The sequence below is a fragment of the Haliotis rubra genome, unplaced genomic scaffold (genome assembly GCF_003918875.1).
Source record: "Haliotis rubra isolate DU_JTF1 unplaced genomic scaffold, ASM391887v1 Scf745, whole genome shotgun sequence".
Lineage (NCBI taxonomy): Eukaryota > Metazoa > Mollusca > Gastropoda > Lepetellida > Haliotidae > Haliotis > Haliotis rubra.
This window is the reverse complement of record NW_025767463.1, coordinates 321,228-339,345: the sequence shown is the minus strand read 5'-3', so window position 1 is coordinate 339,345 and position 18,118 is coordinate 321,228. Positions and strand designations below refer to the sequence as shown.

Genomic DNA, 18,118 nt, shown 5'->3' with positions numbered 1-18,118 from the left:
TCGTATCCCAATTACGTAGATCGATGCTCATGCTGTTGATCACTGGATTGTCTGATCCAGACTCGATTATTTACATACCGCTACCATATATCTGGAATATTGCTGAGTGCGGCGTAAAACTAAACTCACTCACTCACTCCCCTAAGGTGAAGGACAATTCATGTTAAGGGGAAATTAGACTGGGTTCTCCATCATTGAGGGACGGTGGGGAAGCCTAGTGGTTTATGCGTTGGCTCGTCACGCCGAAGACCCGGGTTCGAATCCCCACATGGGTACAATGTGTGAAGCCCATTTCTGGTGTCCCCCCGCCGTGATGTTGCTGGAATATTGCTAAAAGCGGCGTAAAACCAAACTCAGTCAGTCAGTCAGTCCATCATTGAGTTGGGGTGACAGGCGCAGATGGACCCGAGACTGACATCAGCGGTATGTGCTCTATTCAAGAAAGGTCGACGTAGATAAGTGAACATTTGTGTTAATTCATTTGTTTTCCAACGATGGCGTGTCTGTATTGTATCGGGGCTGTCAGGGTTAGACAGCACTGGTGACGCTAACAGTCGATTCGTCTTGTGTTAAGTTTGAGCAAAAATCGATACGAATGCAAGAGAAGTTGCAGAGGTTCAGATCGACATGAATATTCATAAGACAATGACCATTGTTTTCTATTTTCCTGAATATTCTGGGAATGTTTTCGCACGCTCTTATCGGTTAATGCCATCTATTGGCCTTGATGTCGGGGTGGGTCCCTGGGCCCCGTTCCTCAAAGCGATCGTAGCGCTACGACAGTCGTAAGTCTATGTTACAGTATGGTAGTTACGATCATCTTACGCTACGATCGCTTTGAGGAACGGGGCCCAGGTCTTTTTAAAGTCAATTGGTTGTGTCTGCTCTGTTAGCTAAATCCTGCTTCAACTAAACACTGGCTTATTCCAAGATGGTTAACTCAAAGTGGATTCATGGAACGAAATACTTGGTGTCATTCATATTTACAGCATTGTTCCATGAAATCTTATTCGAGTGCAGGATACTTGTGTGTCCGATGAAGAATGTTCTCTGCACTTGATCTGTAAAGTGGTTTCTGGCAAATGGGAAGCCGCTCTCCACATCTCAACTTCAAGTGCCGTCACCAGATTTATGCATTGCACTTATTGATTATGAAGGTCCCTGAGGATAAATATGTTATTTGAAGCATCTCACCAGGGATATCTAGCGGACACGTTTTCAATCCTTGTCGCTTTAGGAGAATGGTGAAATGTGGTAATTGAAAGGTTCCAGATGAATGTATCATTAAAGGGGAGTGGATAGAGTTGTTTTCGACTGAGATTTTGAGGGTTTTTCCTTGGTTGCCCTGTGGGAAAACCCATGAAGAATTGCTCTCAAGCAACCCATGCTTGCCGTCAGATGCGACTAACGGGATCGGGTGGTCAGGTTGGCTGACATGGGTGACACATGTCATCGGATCCCATTTGCGTAGGTTGATGCTCATGCTGTTGATCACTGGATTGTCTTGTCCAGACTCGATTATTTACAGACCGCCGCCATATAGCTGGAATACTGGTGCGGCGTTAAACAACAAACAAACAAACAAAAACAAGACCTGCGGGCAGCATAGCAGCTTAAGCCACAACCTACAGTTCATTTCTTCCAGTGAGATAAAGATCTGGGTGCTGTTGTACAAGACAACCTCAGCGTTAAGACTACCTTAAGTCTATGTTAAGGTATGGGTGTTACGGTCACCTTAGCGATAAGATCGCTTTGTACAACGGCACCCTGTGTCTCTTTATGGACTTGACACTGCTTACAGTGTCATCATGCGGACGCGCTCTTCATATTTTCATGACCACACCATATCGCATAAAACCATTGATTCTTGTTGATGTTCACAAGCACGTAGACATCCACATCAAAATTCCCAGCCACGACCACGCCACACTCACCACGCATAGCTGAAAAATCGCTGATGTGGTTAAAGGCATAATTAGTTGCTCATTAATTCCACGAAAACACATAAAAACACCAATGGTAAGCTTGTTGATTATGAAGTTAGGAGTAAAAATGTTGACAATTCACCTGGTTTCTAATGATTTGTAAGGAATGTAACATTTTAGTATATCTGCCTCAGTATACACGCGTGTCAGTCTGCGCAAGACACCGATTGGGTACGTGGTTGAGATCTCCACACACAGTAAACTGAAACGCTGGGATATACCTGGAATACTGTAGAAAACGACGTTTAATCGGAGTCACTCACTCACTTGTACAACATGTACCAGGGTCCAGTGGTATGAACCGACAGGAGAGATGAATGTCGCTTTGAGGATCACTCCACTTCAATAGTGATGTCCGTTTGTAAGATCTTACGTACTTGAAGATGTGTGTGAGAGAGGGGTTTGGTTGGGTTGGGTTGGGTTTGGTTGTGGTTGGGGTTGTGGTTGTGGTTGGTTGGTTGGTTGGTTGGTTGGTTGGTTGGGGCTGGCTGGTTGTTGGGGCTGGTTGGTTGGGTGAGCGAACGCATTTGTTGTTTGTTGGTTTTGGTATTTAGAATGCAATCCAACTGAGATACCATGCCACGGTAATAACACAATACCCCACATTGCACTGCGTAGTCCAATCCATAGTCTGTCTCACACTCCCGTTTCTACAATACTAAAGCTCTAAATGTAGCAAGTCTAGATTTCCTCAGATCTCCCCTCTCACTGGGGCTCCTTTCCAATTTAAAGGAATAGTTTATTTGTATCAAAAGTATATATATTCAGAAACAAAGCGTTAGTCTATCCAGTTCACTGATGACCCCCAGGTAGTCTGTCTCACAGTCCCTGAACCACATTATTTTCCCTACTGCCAAGCCCTATCTGCAGTCCTAAAGCCCTAAATAAAGCAAGTCTAGATTTCCTCAGGTTCAGGGTCTGTTAACATCTGCAAGAATCACTGGTGCTCCTTTTCAATTTAAATGGGCTTGTTTGTTACTATCAAAATTATAATTATATATTCAGAGACTAAGCGTTAGTCTAACCCCCTAGTGGCAGAGCAAGAAGTACCACCAATCTTCCGCTCTCAACCACTAGACTAGATCGGCTGTCAAAACTTGAGGTGACATCGGGGTGACCGTGAACCAGAGGCATTGAATTCACCTAGCTGCAGACTAACTGAGACCTGGCCTGCATGCGGGTTTTCATGTGTGTTGACTTAATCAGAGGATAGATTTGTGACTGGATAACAGCTGCATGGAAGGTGCGCCATGTGTCTGAATAGGACTGATGCTCTAAAGGTATACCGCCATTTCTGAAGCAACGTGGATCACCCTTTATTTATCTTGGTGATGGATCAGACTGACCTTTGACAGGAACGCTTCTGAAGTGTGTGAGTGAGTTTAGTTTTACGCCGTTTTTAGCAATATTCCAGCAATATCACTGCGGGACACCAGAAATGGGTTTCACACATTGTACACAAGTGGATATTCGAACCCGGGTCTTCGACATGACGAGCGAACGCTTTAACCATTAGGCTAACCCACCGTTCCTGAAGTGTATGAGTAGGTTGTGACGCCGGAGTAGAATGTAAGTCTTTCTAAAGCTTACGATTGTTTATGAACGAAGAACCTGTTGCATGTGGGGAATCGAACCCGGGTCCTAGGCGTGACGAGCGAACGCTTTAACCACTAGACTACCCTATCGTCCCTGAAGTGGATGAGTAGGTGTGGACACCGGAGTAGATTGTAACAGCCTTTCTAATGCTTATGAATGTTTATGAATGAAGAACCTGTTGTGCATGCGTACGGTATATATCTCACACCATGGAGATTGCCGTTTGGAATGCGGTATACACTGCTCTCGACTTCTGTGACCACGGTAGGCGCTAAAGGTCATTTCTATCCTCGCGGCGTGCCTCTTCGTGCTCTTTACGTGACGTCACCGGGGTACCACTGCGCATGTGCTGTTTACTGTTGACATGCAGGCGATGGTACACCGGTGTAATAGCTACCATGATAGGATAGTCTCGCCAGAAGCTGTCGGAAATGTCAAACGGCAACTTCAAAGACTGGTTGTTAACTGCCGACTTACTCCTGTGTGTGAAAGCATCAAGCAACGGCAGTTAATATGCCATGCGAGATCGTCCCACTTGATGCTGCCTCGATGAACTTGTGACTCGGCTTTGGTCTTTTGTTTTACTTGCCTTATCTGAAAATTGCAGTGAGTATGGTTTTACGCCGCTTTTAGCAATATTCCAGCAATATCACGGCGGGGGACACCAAAAATTGGCTTTACACATTGTACCTATGTGGGGAATTGAACCCGAGTCTTCAGCGTGACGAGCGAACGCTTTAACCATTAGGCTACCCCGCCGCCCCTGGAAATTGGAACCAGTCAACCTTTCAGCTGTTCTAGTAGTACTGCATTAGGTCACTCTGACATTGTCATTTAGATGTCTGATTCGCCCTCGATCTGATATTTGTGGCGGAGTAGATATGCCGTCAATATCCCAGTCTGGAGTGGATATGGGTTTATTTTCACTGTGTAAATATTGGAGAAGGTATACATTCCGTTTAGGTGTCAAATGTTTTTTCGGGGCACGGCGTCCAGTCTCAAAGGCGCCGCAATTCTGTATGCAGAGTTGTGTCCCTATATCGTACCAGAAACCTATGACCACCATGCAATAAATAAGTTTGACAGTTTCTGAGTTCAGATCCATATCCGTGCTCGTTTTGAGACAGATTTACATTTCTTAGACCTATCAATATATATTTTAGCCGTTCTTAGTTTGGCTTATCCCAGATTTGTCCTCATTTGCCCGTATCATAGCCGTGTTTGCTGAGTCCGCTGGTGTCGTGAATTGGTTAGTGAGTGAGTTAGGTTTTACGCCGTTTTTAGCAATATTCCACCAATATTACGACGGGGACACCAAAAATGGGCTTCACACATTGTACCATTGTTGGGAATCGAACCGGGCCTTCGGTGTGATGAGCGAACGCTTTAACCACTAGGCTACCTCACTGCCCTCACTGGTGTGATGAATATCCAAGATCTGCTTTACTTTAGACTGAAACGATAGAGTACGTAATAAATACATAATGTGTAAATATAAAACGTCAGTGCCGAAGAAAACCCAATTTGGACTATCCTCAGAAATAGAGGGCAAAATAGCTTTGACAATCATATGAATGGGTCACCGGATATCAGTGATGACAACAGGTGTCCAGAACGGTGTTAAAACACTCAGTCGGGTTGCATCTATATACACCTACCTTCCTGTATCCTCCGTTCTAAAGTACGTTGTACAAAAAAAACCAAGCCTACAAAAACAGCTGATCGCAATCGAGACAATGCTGAAGTTCTAAGTAGGACGATCACTTACGTAATTCCGATACGTCTCTTCATCAATGTTCCAGATACACCGACGTGTTTTAAACGTCTTTCGCTAGTCTGTCTCACAGTCCCTGAACCACATTATATTCTCTACTGCCTAGCCCTTGATGACCAAGTCTAGATTTCCTCAGGTTCTGAATTTCCCATCTCACTGGGGCTCCATTTCAGTTGAAATGGGTTAATTTGTTACTATCAAATCTTAGTCTCTGAATACATATATATATAATTATATATATAGCTTAATTGTTCTCGTCACGATATGGGGCGATATTTATGTAAGCATAAAAATGCTTGTTTAACAACCCAGGTTTCTGAAAATAAATATGTTTAAACCATATGGCTGAAATATTGCCGATGTAACGATAAATATCAACTCACTCACTCACTCAAGAGACTAAGCGTTAATCTAGTCTATGGCCTACAACCCCCTTGTTCTCTATGAATCCACCTATTGAGACGGAGTAAATACCACTTTATGTGCAATATTCCACGGCAACACATGATCTATAAGTATCCGATTGAATTAACTGGTAAATAACAATTGTATGAGTTATTCGACAATGTAAATAACATTCTATTAAAGACTTTGTATTGCATCGATTGTAATGGAAATGTATGCATTTCGTGAACATTACAGATAGGAGTATGTTTTAAACAACACAAAGTACATACATATCGCGTGTATCTTTGAACAGCCGGAGTCGTTGTATTCATACAGCAATGTAAATATATAAATGAAATGGAAAACACGGCCGGTGGATTTGGTGTTCGGACGTGTGAGTCAGTATCGTTCTCGTTGGGATCGTTGGTTTGCGGTGGGTAAACTGTTTAGTTAGATAACACTGAGGTTTCGGTTGCTATGGGTGGGCAAGATAATTAGACATTGTCTGTTCCTAAGCGTTTTCTTGGGCAAGGGGGGCGGGGTAGCCTAGTAGTTAAAGCGTTGGCTCGTCACACTGAAGACCCGGATTCGATTCAATACATGAGTACAATGTGTGAGGCCTATTTCTGGTGTCCCCCGCCGTGATGTTGCTGGAATATTGCTAAAAGCGGCGTAAAGCTAAACTCACGCACTCACCCTTCGGACAAATCATTTTGCAGATATCCGAGTTCGATCCCCGATAGTGCTTCAAGTTGTAAATCTCAGGCCTGATAGAATGTTGCTAAAATGTCGAATGTTTACTGCAAGCCTAAAATTCACCCACTGAACCAGCTGCCTGGTTGTTAAGCGTACAATCTTTCCAGTGACTAAGTCTGAACGCATCTTCATGCAGTCACAATGTGACATTGAGAACCGTCAGAGTACCAATGATTCTTTCGTATACCTAGCCTGAAATATCTGTGTGAAAGTCTGTATATTAACTCCAAACATTCTCCATAGTCACAACCAATAGCAGTACACATTAATTACCCCTTGTAGTATTTGTCTTTGTTATTGACATTGAATTAAAATGACATGACGTGACTGTTTCATTTCTTTGACAGAATCGAGCTGGTGCGATGGAAGCGTGCATACTGTTTGTCTTGGCGGCTGTGATTGGTCAATCGCTGTGCCAGTTTCAAAATCAGCCAATTAACGGACAGGTTGGAAGTAAGTGTATAGATTTTCAGATTGAAATGGTGAAGGAAGCACACGAAACAGGGATTGTCAGTATTTACACGACGTGGTATCTGCACGTTTTAGTTACATCCTGGTGACATTGTCCTCATTAAAACCTTCTATGAACAGACACAGTTCTCTGCAGTACTCTGACATTGCACAAACTAAGACCAGCTCAGTTTACCCACCAGATTGTATCATTTCCACCTTGTATTTGATCTCTGAAAGATTTCAGATGAAAATTTCACTTCTCACGTAATTCGTGTCGTACATTTCAGATCAGAACGGAAATTATTTAAATGTCAATGCTGGGAATGCTGGTAACCAAGGCAACCAGTGGAATAATGTCCCGCGACAACAGGGTCAACAGCAGCAGAACCTCGTCAAACAGTTCAACCAGAACTCTGACCAGTTTGCTCAGCAGAACCTGGCAGGGGCCGCAGCACGGCCCCAGAACAACAACAACAACAACAACAACGATAGAAACCTGAACAATAATCAACAACAAATTCATACGGGTGTAATTGGAGCGCAAGGAATAGGGAATAACCAAAATCAAGGAAATATTCAAAATGTAGCACCCAATCAAAATCAGTTTAATGCAGGACAAGGTGTTCAAGGTCACAAGGAACAGGATCCTGTGGTCCAACCTGGATCCAGCAACATCCACGCTCGAGTTCAGAACGAGGCTCATGTAAATCCAACCCAGGCTGTTGGCAATGGTGCTCAAGGTCAGCAAGTGAACCAGCAAAACAACCTCAATCAACAGAATCAAGGTAGTCAAGGTAATCAGTTTATCCAAGGCAATCAGGTGAATCAGTTCAATGCAGGTGATCAAGCCAATCTGCTGAATCGGGCCAATTTGCCGGGTCAGGGTAATTCTCAGGTCAGAGAAGAAGTCAATGTCCAGCCCGTGCAGACAGCAGCGCCACCTGTGCAGCAAGACGCGGGTCAAGGTCAGAATGACAGAAGAGCGGACATCATAGCAGAGGATGACAGACAGAGGTCAGCAAGGTTGGAGCGACCGGTTGAAACCGGAAGTGACAACAGGCAAAACAGTGACAACGGGGATAAAAGGGGAGTAATCCAAAACGTTGATGATGGGGTATATCACAACAACCCACAGCCTAACAACTTCAACAACAATAACGGCGGAGGCGGGTATCAAAACTTCAACGGTGGGGGCGTGAACATGAACGACCAAGGCAACAACTACCAGCATCAGCAGCGTGAAATAGGAGGCATTAGACTGACATGGGACTGGAGCGACTTCGCCATCAGCTTCGACGACTACGGCGGTGCGGAGATGAAGGTTCGGCGCGCTCCCCACTCCACCACAGGTGAGCCATGGCCGTTACCCCAGTACTACGTCAAGAAGGAGAAGAGGGTATACAAGCTCGACAAAGACCTGTTCACGTTCAAGGTCGTCGGGGAGACTTGTGACATTATCCAGGACGCCGTCGAAAGGTACCGAACGCGGGTTCTGGAGGATGCTGTTGAGGACATGTACGACAATCTGCAGAACGCCCCCGGCACCAACATCGACGACCCATCACTGAAGTACGACAAAGACATGTACACAAAGGCACACGTCATCGCCAAAGTCGACATCAAGATTCGAAAGCCTTGCCAGAAGTTCCCTTCGGTTGACTCCGATGAATCTTGTAAGTTTTTCAAATATTTTCAGTTTTAAACTGTGTACTCTTCTGAGTTTTGAAGAACATCTGAATTTTGGCATTATCACTGGTTAGTGTACACATGTATTCAGAATATGCAAGGACTCTTTTAAATGCTAATCTAGACTTGTTGGAAGCATATTGAAGTAAGACGCTGCTCTGAAAACCCAAAGCCATCCTACACCGCGTTCACGTTGTTTTATGATATGGCTAAAGCGTTAGAAATATTTTTCGACCCCCTGTAGGCAAGTTGAAGAATTAGACGGGATGTGGTGAACACGGCTTGATTATTTCAGCATATCCCTCTGTCACAAAATAATCCCCCAGTGCTCCGTGTTTCATTTTCATCTCTGTTGCTGATACTCACAGGAGGCTTGTGAGCTCAAACATCGAGGTCCCGCTACAACCCTGCCGGTGTTTGGGGAAAATATCAAAGAGCTTGACACAAGAATGTCATATTTGTTGTAGTTCCGAGCGGCAGCAGAGGTCATCCCGCTGTAATAGGATAGATCACCCCGCGCAGCGATACAATAACCCTTCACGTTATATGTGATTGCGCTATGTTGTAAAGATAGTCCCTTGGAAACGGAATGAAATTATCACGTGCGTCAAGTGCAGTAAACGCGCCCATGGAGGGTTGTGAAGCGGGTTGATGGATTGATCTCTGTTGAATATTTCTGATCGCTTCTTTTGTTGAGGAGGAGATCTTATTTCCGTTATTACACGCATGATGCAGTTATGTAGTGTTGCGATCATCGCGTTTCATGATGTAGATGAACACAGGGAATCAGACTTTATACTTTATTGATCTTCTTCAGAACTTTTTAAGTTCTAAAGTTTGTATATTTTTTAGGCGCAATGATAAGTTCATACACGTCGTTGTTCACCGATCGATGTAGCAACATGATATAAGATTGGCCTGGATTGATTTCCGTCCGCCTAGACTTAGCAAATACCAGCCGTACACTTACTGTGATCCTGTTATCATTAACGGGTGCACTTCCGGGTGCTCTCGCCTTTGTGCACGGCAATGGACACCTTGGTAGATATCAAGTATATCCCAAAATTAAGGTATCCATCACGGATACCTTGAGGAATCCTGGTATCCTACAGTCGGGTGTTTCCACTTAGAGATACCCAGATGCATTTCGGGTACGTATCTGGGGGAAACAACCCCTTGAAGTGCTGCGTAGTAACCCATCTCCAGGACCGTCTAAAATGGCGATCGATTGGTTACAAATGCATTATGGGCACCTTAGGACACTGGTAGTTTCTGATAAATCAAACCAGCGTTTTATTTCTTGCCCAGGCGACATTATAGAGGTACTGTAATCTGGAATGTTTGGACTGCGGCGTTAAACAAGATTAACTCACCCCTGCATAAAACAAAAAAACTGTCAGAGATGTATCTACAAGTTACAATGAGGGATTGAGAGTTTTGATAATTTTCTATCCTAGCTTTTTCTACGTAGACATGACATATTTATTTCAGATGATCTGGTTGTGAAGAAGGCACGTGCGTTCATCTGGGCCAATGAGGTGTGGGGGGCGCTGCGGGGCCTGGAGACGTTCAGCCATATTGTGTGGCGGGGACTTGATGGCGAGGACCCGGATGACCGAGCCAAAAATGCAAATGTAAATATTATTAATGTTTCACAACTGTACTACATTTTTGTAAGGGAGAATTCGATTCTGGATAAGAAATTGCCTTGAGGTTGTTGGTCACACGTCGAAGCCATGAGGAACACGTGACATATTAGTGAGGCCTTCTCTCATGATGTTGTTAGACTATTGCCACAAGCGCAGTAAACATCAATTTCAAATGTGCGAAGCAGAGGAAAACGTTTATTAGTATGGAATCTTAGGGCCAATATACAAATCTATATACCTACAGTGCGAACATTATACCAACATAAATACAAAAATAGACATAGTTACAAACACAAGGACTTTATCAGTTCATGCCAACCATTTTCTGTTTTCATAATACCCGTGAAGATCCGGGTTCGGATTGATCTTCAGTAACCCATGCTTGTCGTCGAGGCGACTAACGGGATCGGGTGGTCAGGCTCGCTGACTTGGTTGACACATGTCATCGGTTCCCAATTGCACAGATCGATGCTCATGCTGTTGATCACCGGATTGTCTGGTCCAGACTCGATTATTTACAGACCGCCGCCATATAGCTGGAATATTGCTGAGTGCGGCGTAAAACTAAACTCACTCACTGTTTTCATAAGCAAGTAATAAATAATGTGTGAAATCCTTTTTTATAAGCTTTCACTGTTAATACTTAAAACTGACTTCAGGGTATAAGTGATAAAACATTTTCGACAAATATATGTTTCTTAAGAAATGTGTGATCAATAACACGCCCCTTGTTGTTTCAGCTGTTCGTGAAGGAGACTGTGATCAGCGATTACCCAAGATTCCCACACAGGGGGATTCTCGTGGACTCCTCCAGACATTTCTTTTTCAAAGAGACAATATTTGATATCTTGGTAAGAAAACTCTGTTCTCTCATGCACAGACAAGTATATTGAAAACTCTCACAATAAAACTACCCAATGAGGTGACTCTGTGATCTGAGACCTTTCATAATGAGCTGCGAGCATAATTTTGTAACATAATAGTATTTAGTGAGTGAAGCAATTAGTGCAGCGGTGATAAGTAAATTGTGTATTGATGGGTCACAATGGCTACGTTTACGACCTATTCATGGTTTATTGTGAGCTATTAGTTGTTGCCTTGCCCGATGATGTGAACGACTGGTGCCCAAATATTGCTAATCCTTTGGAGAAGAACCTAATACCCTTACTCGTCTCCAATACCTGTATTTAACGAAAAGATGTTTGACTGTAACTGATCTGTTGCAGGATGGGATGGAACAGAACAAGATGAACGTTCTCCACTGGCACATCGTGGACGACCAGTCCTTCCCCTACCAGAGTGAAGTCTTTCCCGAGCTCAGCCGCAAGGTATGTTGTCTATACTACTACTACTACTACTACTACTACTACTACTACTACTACTACTACTACTACTACTACTCGTGAAGATCCGGGTTAGAATTGATCATCAGTAACCCATGCTTGTTGTATGAGGCGACTAACGGGATCAGGTGGTCACACTCGCTGGCTTGGTTCACACATGTCGTCGTATCCAATTGCATTGGTCGATGCTCATGCTGTTGATTACTGGATTTATGGTCCAGACTCGATCATTTACAGACCGCCGCCATATAGCGGTACCTTTCCTTTTAAACGGGCCTGTCTTTCGCTTTATGGGTGCCAGGCTTCTTTGCTAACGGGTTCGAATCCTGCATTTGCCCTGGTTGTTTCTTGGTCTGTGAGCTAATCAGTACTTGTGGGTTTCATCAGCATGAGGGGCGGTGGGGTAGCCTAGTGGTTAAAGCGCTGGCTCATCATGCCTAAGGCCGGGTTTGATTCCCCACATGGGTACAATGTGTGAAGCCAATTTCTGGAGTCCCCAGCCGTGATATTGCTAGAATATTGCTTTAAAAGCGGCGTAGAACTCAACTCACTCACTCATCAACATGGTACATGCCTGAGACGTGGGAGAAAAGCCGGAAGAGATACAAGCTAATTCAACTGATATACTTCGAGTGTCGCGCAAAACACAATTCACTCTTACAATACATTCACTCATATATATGACGACATCTACCCCATATGCATGTGGTTCTCTGATGATGGTGTATCAACTTAATGTTCATAGTTGTGTCAGGATCCGACAGTCGCGGGTTCGAATCCCAGCTCACCTTAATAATGATCTGAGATTTGTACGCAACGTCCAATGCCTGCTTCATCACAGTGAAAAAGTAAATTGGGGCTAGTTCAGTTATAGCAATAACCTTGACAGCCTGGATGTAACTGAAATAATTGGCCTTTAAACAACTCTCTCCCTTAGCCCTAGATACTCCTGTACACGGGTGATAACGCATAATGATCATCAGGTTTGACTTGGCCCACACTGAATATGATTCAATTTCCATTCCCAACAACACAGTCATCAATGGATTTACCCAGTCATCGCCTCAATTTTTAATCATTTCTTTACAACAAATTCGCTTCCAGTTTGGCGACATTACTGTTTCCATTCTCATTTCCTGGTTGCATCCGTACGACTATAGTTTCAGAAGCACCATTCATAAAACGTGATGCTGTGTAAAATTTCATCTCCGTTTCCTGTTTCGTTTTTATCCAAGTTTCGATTTTGAATGTTTTAGGTAGCTCCGTACCGGATTTAGGTTGATCTTCCATGGAAGCCCAAACACGACATTTTCCTGAATGAGCTGGCTAAGATTGATGTCTATGTTTTTTCCTAGCTGGTTTAAGATATTTTTGCCCGGCAGAGGGCGTGACTTTGATTGATTTATGCCAAGTGAAATAAGCACTATTCCCTAATCAGCTGACTTGAACTCTTGTTTGTTAAACATGGCGGAGAAGTCATCATTATGTCTTTCGTTGCCGTTCGTTTTAGCAGATCCGGATTCAACATTCAGACGTTTTTTTACCTGGACATTTCAAGATCGGGGGAATTAGTGTAAAAACTCCAAACGCAAAACAAACAACTCTTAGATCAAAATCCCCGTATTTTGGAAAAGAAACATTGCGAGAGAAATTTCAGTGAGTTTGGCTGCAACAATGTGACAGATCTGTGATCGTAAAACTCAAAAAGGAAATGTTTTGAAATTACTTTTTTCAAAGCGTTGCCTATTTTGTGTGTGGCGTGTGTAAAAAAAACACAGCAAAGTCAATAATGTTAAGATATTTTTTCTCTGACCTAACATTCAGCCACGTTCTACAAACTTTTATTCGTTGTTCAATAGTTGAACTTAATTCTTTGAGTGGGTAGCTGCGGTGCTTATACCACTGTGAGCGAAAAAAGGGAAATGCCCAACGTATTTGCGCTTTAACCTGAAATAAACATTCGTGCACTGGGGCTTGGTTGACACATGTCATCGGTTCCCAATTGCGCAAATCGATGCTCATGCTGTTGATCAATGGATTGTCTGGTCCAGACTCGATTATTTACAGACCGCCGCCATAAAGCTGGAATATTGCTGAGTGCGGCGTAAAACTAAACTCACTCATACATTGGGCTATGGTCATGGGTTCGAATCCCAGTTCGCCCCTTTTATGTTTCTTAGTTTGTCTCCAGAGTACCTGGGGCAGTGGGGTAGCCTAGTGGGTAAAGCGTTCGCTCGTCACGCCGAAAGCCCGGGTTCGATTCCCCACTTGGGTACAATGTGTGAAGCCCATTTCTGGTGTCCCCCGTCGTGATGTTGCTGGAATATTGCTAAGAGCGGCGTAAAACTAAACTCAGTCAGTAAGTCCAGTGTACCTTTGCTGTGTGTTTCAACACATTGGTAACGCTTCAGGTTATTGTCATCTTTACACGTTAAGGTGGCACACAGTGATACAGGTGAAAGCAGCGTTAAACCCAGCTCACTCACTCACTCGCTCGCTCGGACGTTGGGCCCACAGGTTGTTCACTCAGAGATACAGAGTTGTGTCCCATAGCAATCAGGATTAATGTCATTGGTTCGAATCCAATGGTCGCCACGATTATGATCTGGTCAGTTGTTCGTTGGTTTCACCATAGCGCTGCAGTTGTCCCTCATACAGGTAGGGCGGTGTGGTAGCCTAGTGGTTAAAGCGTTTGCTCGTCACACTGAAGAACTGGGTTCGATTCCCCACATGGGTACAATGTGTGAAAAAATTAACATTTTTCAACGTATATATCATACGTACAAGAGTCATGACAGGTTCTTACACAGAAGGAATCGGATGTCCTTAAACCTTTTTAAGTTGAATGAATATAATTTTGTGATTGGATATAAAGTGTTATCTAGAGTACGCTTAGTAAATATGTAAATTTGAAACCAATAACTCAATTTGAAGTGGAAAAGGTGTTCCATGAAGCTGGGTATTCAGATCCAGAACCTAACGAAATCTAGACTTGCTTCATATTACAATGTATATGTATTATAGTGCTTTCGCATTGCTGAAAGGATTAAGCGGAAAGTGAAATATTATTGTTCAGGGACAGAGTAATATACTGTTTGAGACGAGGCGTTTTGACAACACAGCTAACCAGTAAAGGATGTACATACGATCTGACCTAGTCTGTCTCACAGTCACTGAACCACATTATTTTCCCAACAACCTAGACCTCCTTGCATTGCTAAAGCCCTAACTGAAACAAGTCTCTGAATCAGTCCCTGGGGCTCATTTTCAATTTAAATGGGTTTATTTGTTACAATCAAAATTATATATTCAGAGACTAAGCGTTAGTCTAGATCTGACCGAATAACTGATTCACTCGACTCTACTGGGCTACAACCTTCACATTGTTCACCTGAAAGCATGTGGTCGTATTTTTAATGTCAGTGTAAGAGAACACAAGTGTACAAATATATAGAACAACGTTATCTTATCAGTGAAACTCGATTACAAAATGTTGAAAATCCAAAATTATTTTCCCTCCGAGTCGCAGAAGAAACCAATAAATATATTATTTTTAAAATGGGCCAAACGCCCAGTGTCATCCATGGTTTGATTCCTGGATATGATTTACACAACTATTCTGTCTTGTAGGCCGAATCGAATGTGTTCTCGCGAATAATCGACACTGGTTCTTCGTTTGCCCGGGATGGTGGTGTAGCCTAGTGGTTAAAGCGTTCACTCGTCACGCCGAAGACCCAGGTTCGATTCCCCACAAAGGGTACAAAGTATGAAGCCCATTTCTGGTGTCCCCCGCCGTGATATTGCTGGGGCATTGCTACAGGCGGCTTAAGACTAAGCTCACTCACTCACTCCTCGTTGGTGTTGACGCTCTGTGAGCGTCGAGGAAATAAAACGTACATATATCTCTTGCAGACTAAATTGAAGTGTAACGCGTAATTACTTTAACAATACTTAGGATATAAATTAGGACTCAAAATGAGCAGGTTGACAGATATCTCGATGTTTACATCAGTTGTTCCACAGAAAACATCTGCGTACGTTTCTTTCAGAGCTCTTTAGGACCATATAATGGCGGCCTCGCAAGTGACAAGAGAAAAGTAACACAAATGACCGTATATGGCAAATTAACTGGGTCAAATTAGATCGTGGTGAAACTGAATCTCTCCCAGGAGGTCTGCTTCGCTGGTAGTGATGTCGGCTTCTAACATGACATTTCTCCATTGCTGCGACCCGGGGTCGTCATGGAGAATCTATTTGGTCCCCTGGGGGTCTTTTATTTAGCGAAAACAATCATTTCCTGGATATCATACAAAATAGTCTAACGCTTAGTCTGTGAATATATATAATTTGGATAGTAACAAAGATTCCCATTTAAGTTAAAATGGAGCCCCGTGAGATGGGAAAGTATGTACCTGGGGAAATCTAGACTTTATGTAGGGCTTTAGCATTGCAGGAAGGGCTAGGCAGTAGGGAAAATAATGTGGTTCAGGGACTGTGAGACAGACTACATGCAAAGATACTCATGTAAGATGTTCCTGGCAAAAAAGAGAGAGAAATGCCGTTATGTATCATGAATTATTTCGTGTGTTTTTTTAATAACAAAAAACGTTCTGAGATCAAATTCCAGTTTGCTTGCTTTCCTTATCGTTGATCTTGAAATAAAATACAATTACCCCACTCCATAATTCCAGAACATCTCTCCTTAAATCCATCGTCCATTGCACGATTCTGATTGTATCCTAAGCATGTATGCAAGAATTACATGAGATCAAATAGTGATGAAACAGAACGTTAACCTTAAAACGCGTGTTTGTGCTGATGTCTGACCTAGTGGGTAAAGCGTTCGCTCGCCACTAGACTAACAACTAGTCTCTGAAATGAACATATTTTACAGAAAAAAAGCTCATAGTAAAAAAAAAAATAGATAATGAAAAGCTCATAGTAAAAAAAATATAATGAAAAGGAGCCCTGAGACTTTCTTCATTTTCAGAAGCTGTGTAAATCTAGACTTGCCACATTTTCTAGACTTGCGTGGGCTTTCTTGGATATATTTGCTTCAGGGTCTGTATGCCAGACTAGCTCGCCACGACCAAAGTCCGAGTTCTGTTCACAACATGGGTCCATTTTCTGCACTCCCTTGCTGTGATTTTGCTAGTGTGATACTAAATACCATGTGTCCTCACACCAGAATGTGTGCCTGTCTAGATGTAATCTTAAAGTAGTCTCACTATTTCTGCAATAAATTCTAAGAAGGAACTATTTTGGAATTATCGTTGTTCTAAATCAGTCGGGGAAAGGGTTAAACCACAAAATGCCCGGATGTCCCGTTACGGTACATGTTTTCCGTGGCGGCCATTACAGTGGATCTCCATTATGTTGAGCGATTGGATTTTTTATTCTTTCATGTTGAACCACGACTTGCTAGGAAGAATGAGCTTCGTGTTAAGTACGCCATTTCCCTGACACGCGCCATTTCTACACCTTATAAAATTTGATAACATCCTCGCCTGGAGCCCGCAACCCCTTAAGACCTTTGTAAAAATTGTTTTAATCACTTGTGGTGTTGTGGGCTAATGCAGCGAAATGGGCTCATCTCCATTTGAAGAAATGTGTCTCCCTTTTTAATCTCCGTCGATAGTCCAGGCTCAACCGAGAAACACAAGGCGATATTTCCCAGCGGATGGGTATGGGCCTTCCTTAAGCCTTCAGTTGCTGGCACAGTTAGCGATAGTCGTGTTTTATGACTTGAGCTGTTTGTTCATCCAGACTTGTATTTCTTTCATGCTTTTGTGAAAATCAGTCTTAGACCATGCGATTGACTTCAACTGTTTCCCACCACCGACCCCAGACAGAACTATCACGGAATCGATACCGAAATTATTGCCAATAGTTAGCGCGTAGGTTAAGTGTTTGGCCAGTAATTGGATTCTATTGTGTCTCATTGTGTTGTCTTCTATTGTGTTGTGTTGTGTTGATTGCTGGCTGTAATACAATCACGCAGACAGCTCCAGACTATTTTCTCATTTTTCTTGTTTTTCTGCCAAATATTAGTTATTCGTTTTTTGTTTTCAGGGTGCGTTCCATCCGACTTTTGTATACACCCAGAAGGACATCGCGGAAATTATCGACTATGCCCGATTCCGAGGAATTCGAGTTATGCCCGAGTTCGACACACCAGGTAGGTCTTGGGATGTCTTTTCATGAACACGCATGCACATAAGGCTATATGAAGAAACGGGTAAAAATACGAAGGCTGAACTGTTGAATGTTTTGAGAGATATTTCGGGTTTGTTTTATGCTGGGTTATCACTATGACACCTTGGGTTATCAAGAAGGGTCATCATGACACCTTTTAAGAACATTGGGGCGGTGGGGTAGCCTAGTGGTTAAGGCGTTCGCTCGTCACGCCGAAGACCCGGGTTCGATTCCCCACATGGGTACAATGTGCGAGGCCCATTTCTGGTGTCCCCCGCCGTGATATTGCTGGAA

At 43.2% G+C, this 18,118-nt stretch overlaps 1 protein-coding gene across 1 annotated transcript in view; it reads left to right on the top strand.

Annotated features, from left to right (window-relative positions):
* The window catches only part of LOC124259963, a 131,845-nt gene that overhangs the window by 92,784 nt on the left and 20,943 nt on the right, over window positions 1–18,118 (top strand). The window contains exons 3-8 of the mRNA XM_046694185.1: window positions 6,846–6,951; window positions 7,239–8,624; window positions 10,129–10,271; window positions 11,027–11,137; window positions 11,513–11,614; window positions 17,702–17,821. Coding sequence (XP_046550141.1) covers window positions 6,861–6,951; window positions 7,239–8,624; window positions 10,129–10,271; window positions 11,027–11,137; window positions 11,513–11,614; window positions 17,702–17,821 — 1,953 coding nt within the window. The 5' untranslated portion in view covers window positions 6,846–6,860. The remainder of the gene's footprint in view (window positions 1–6,845; window positions 6,952–7,238; window positions 8,625–10,128; window positions 10,272–11,026; window positions 11,138–11,512; window positions 11,615–17,701; window positions 17,822–18,118) is intronic.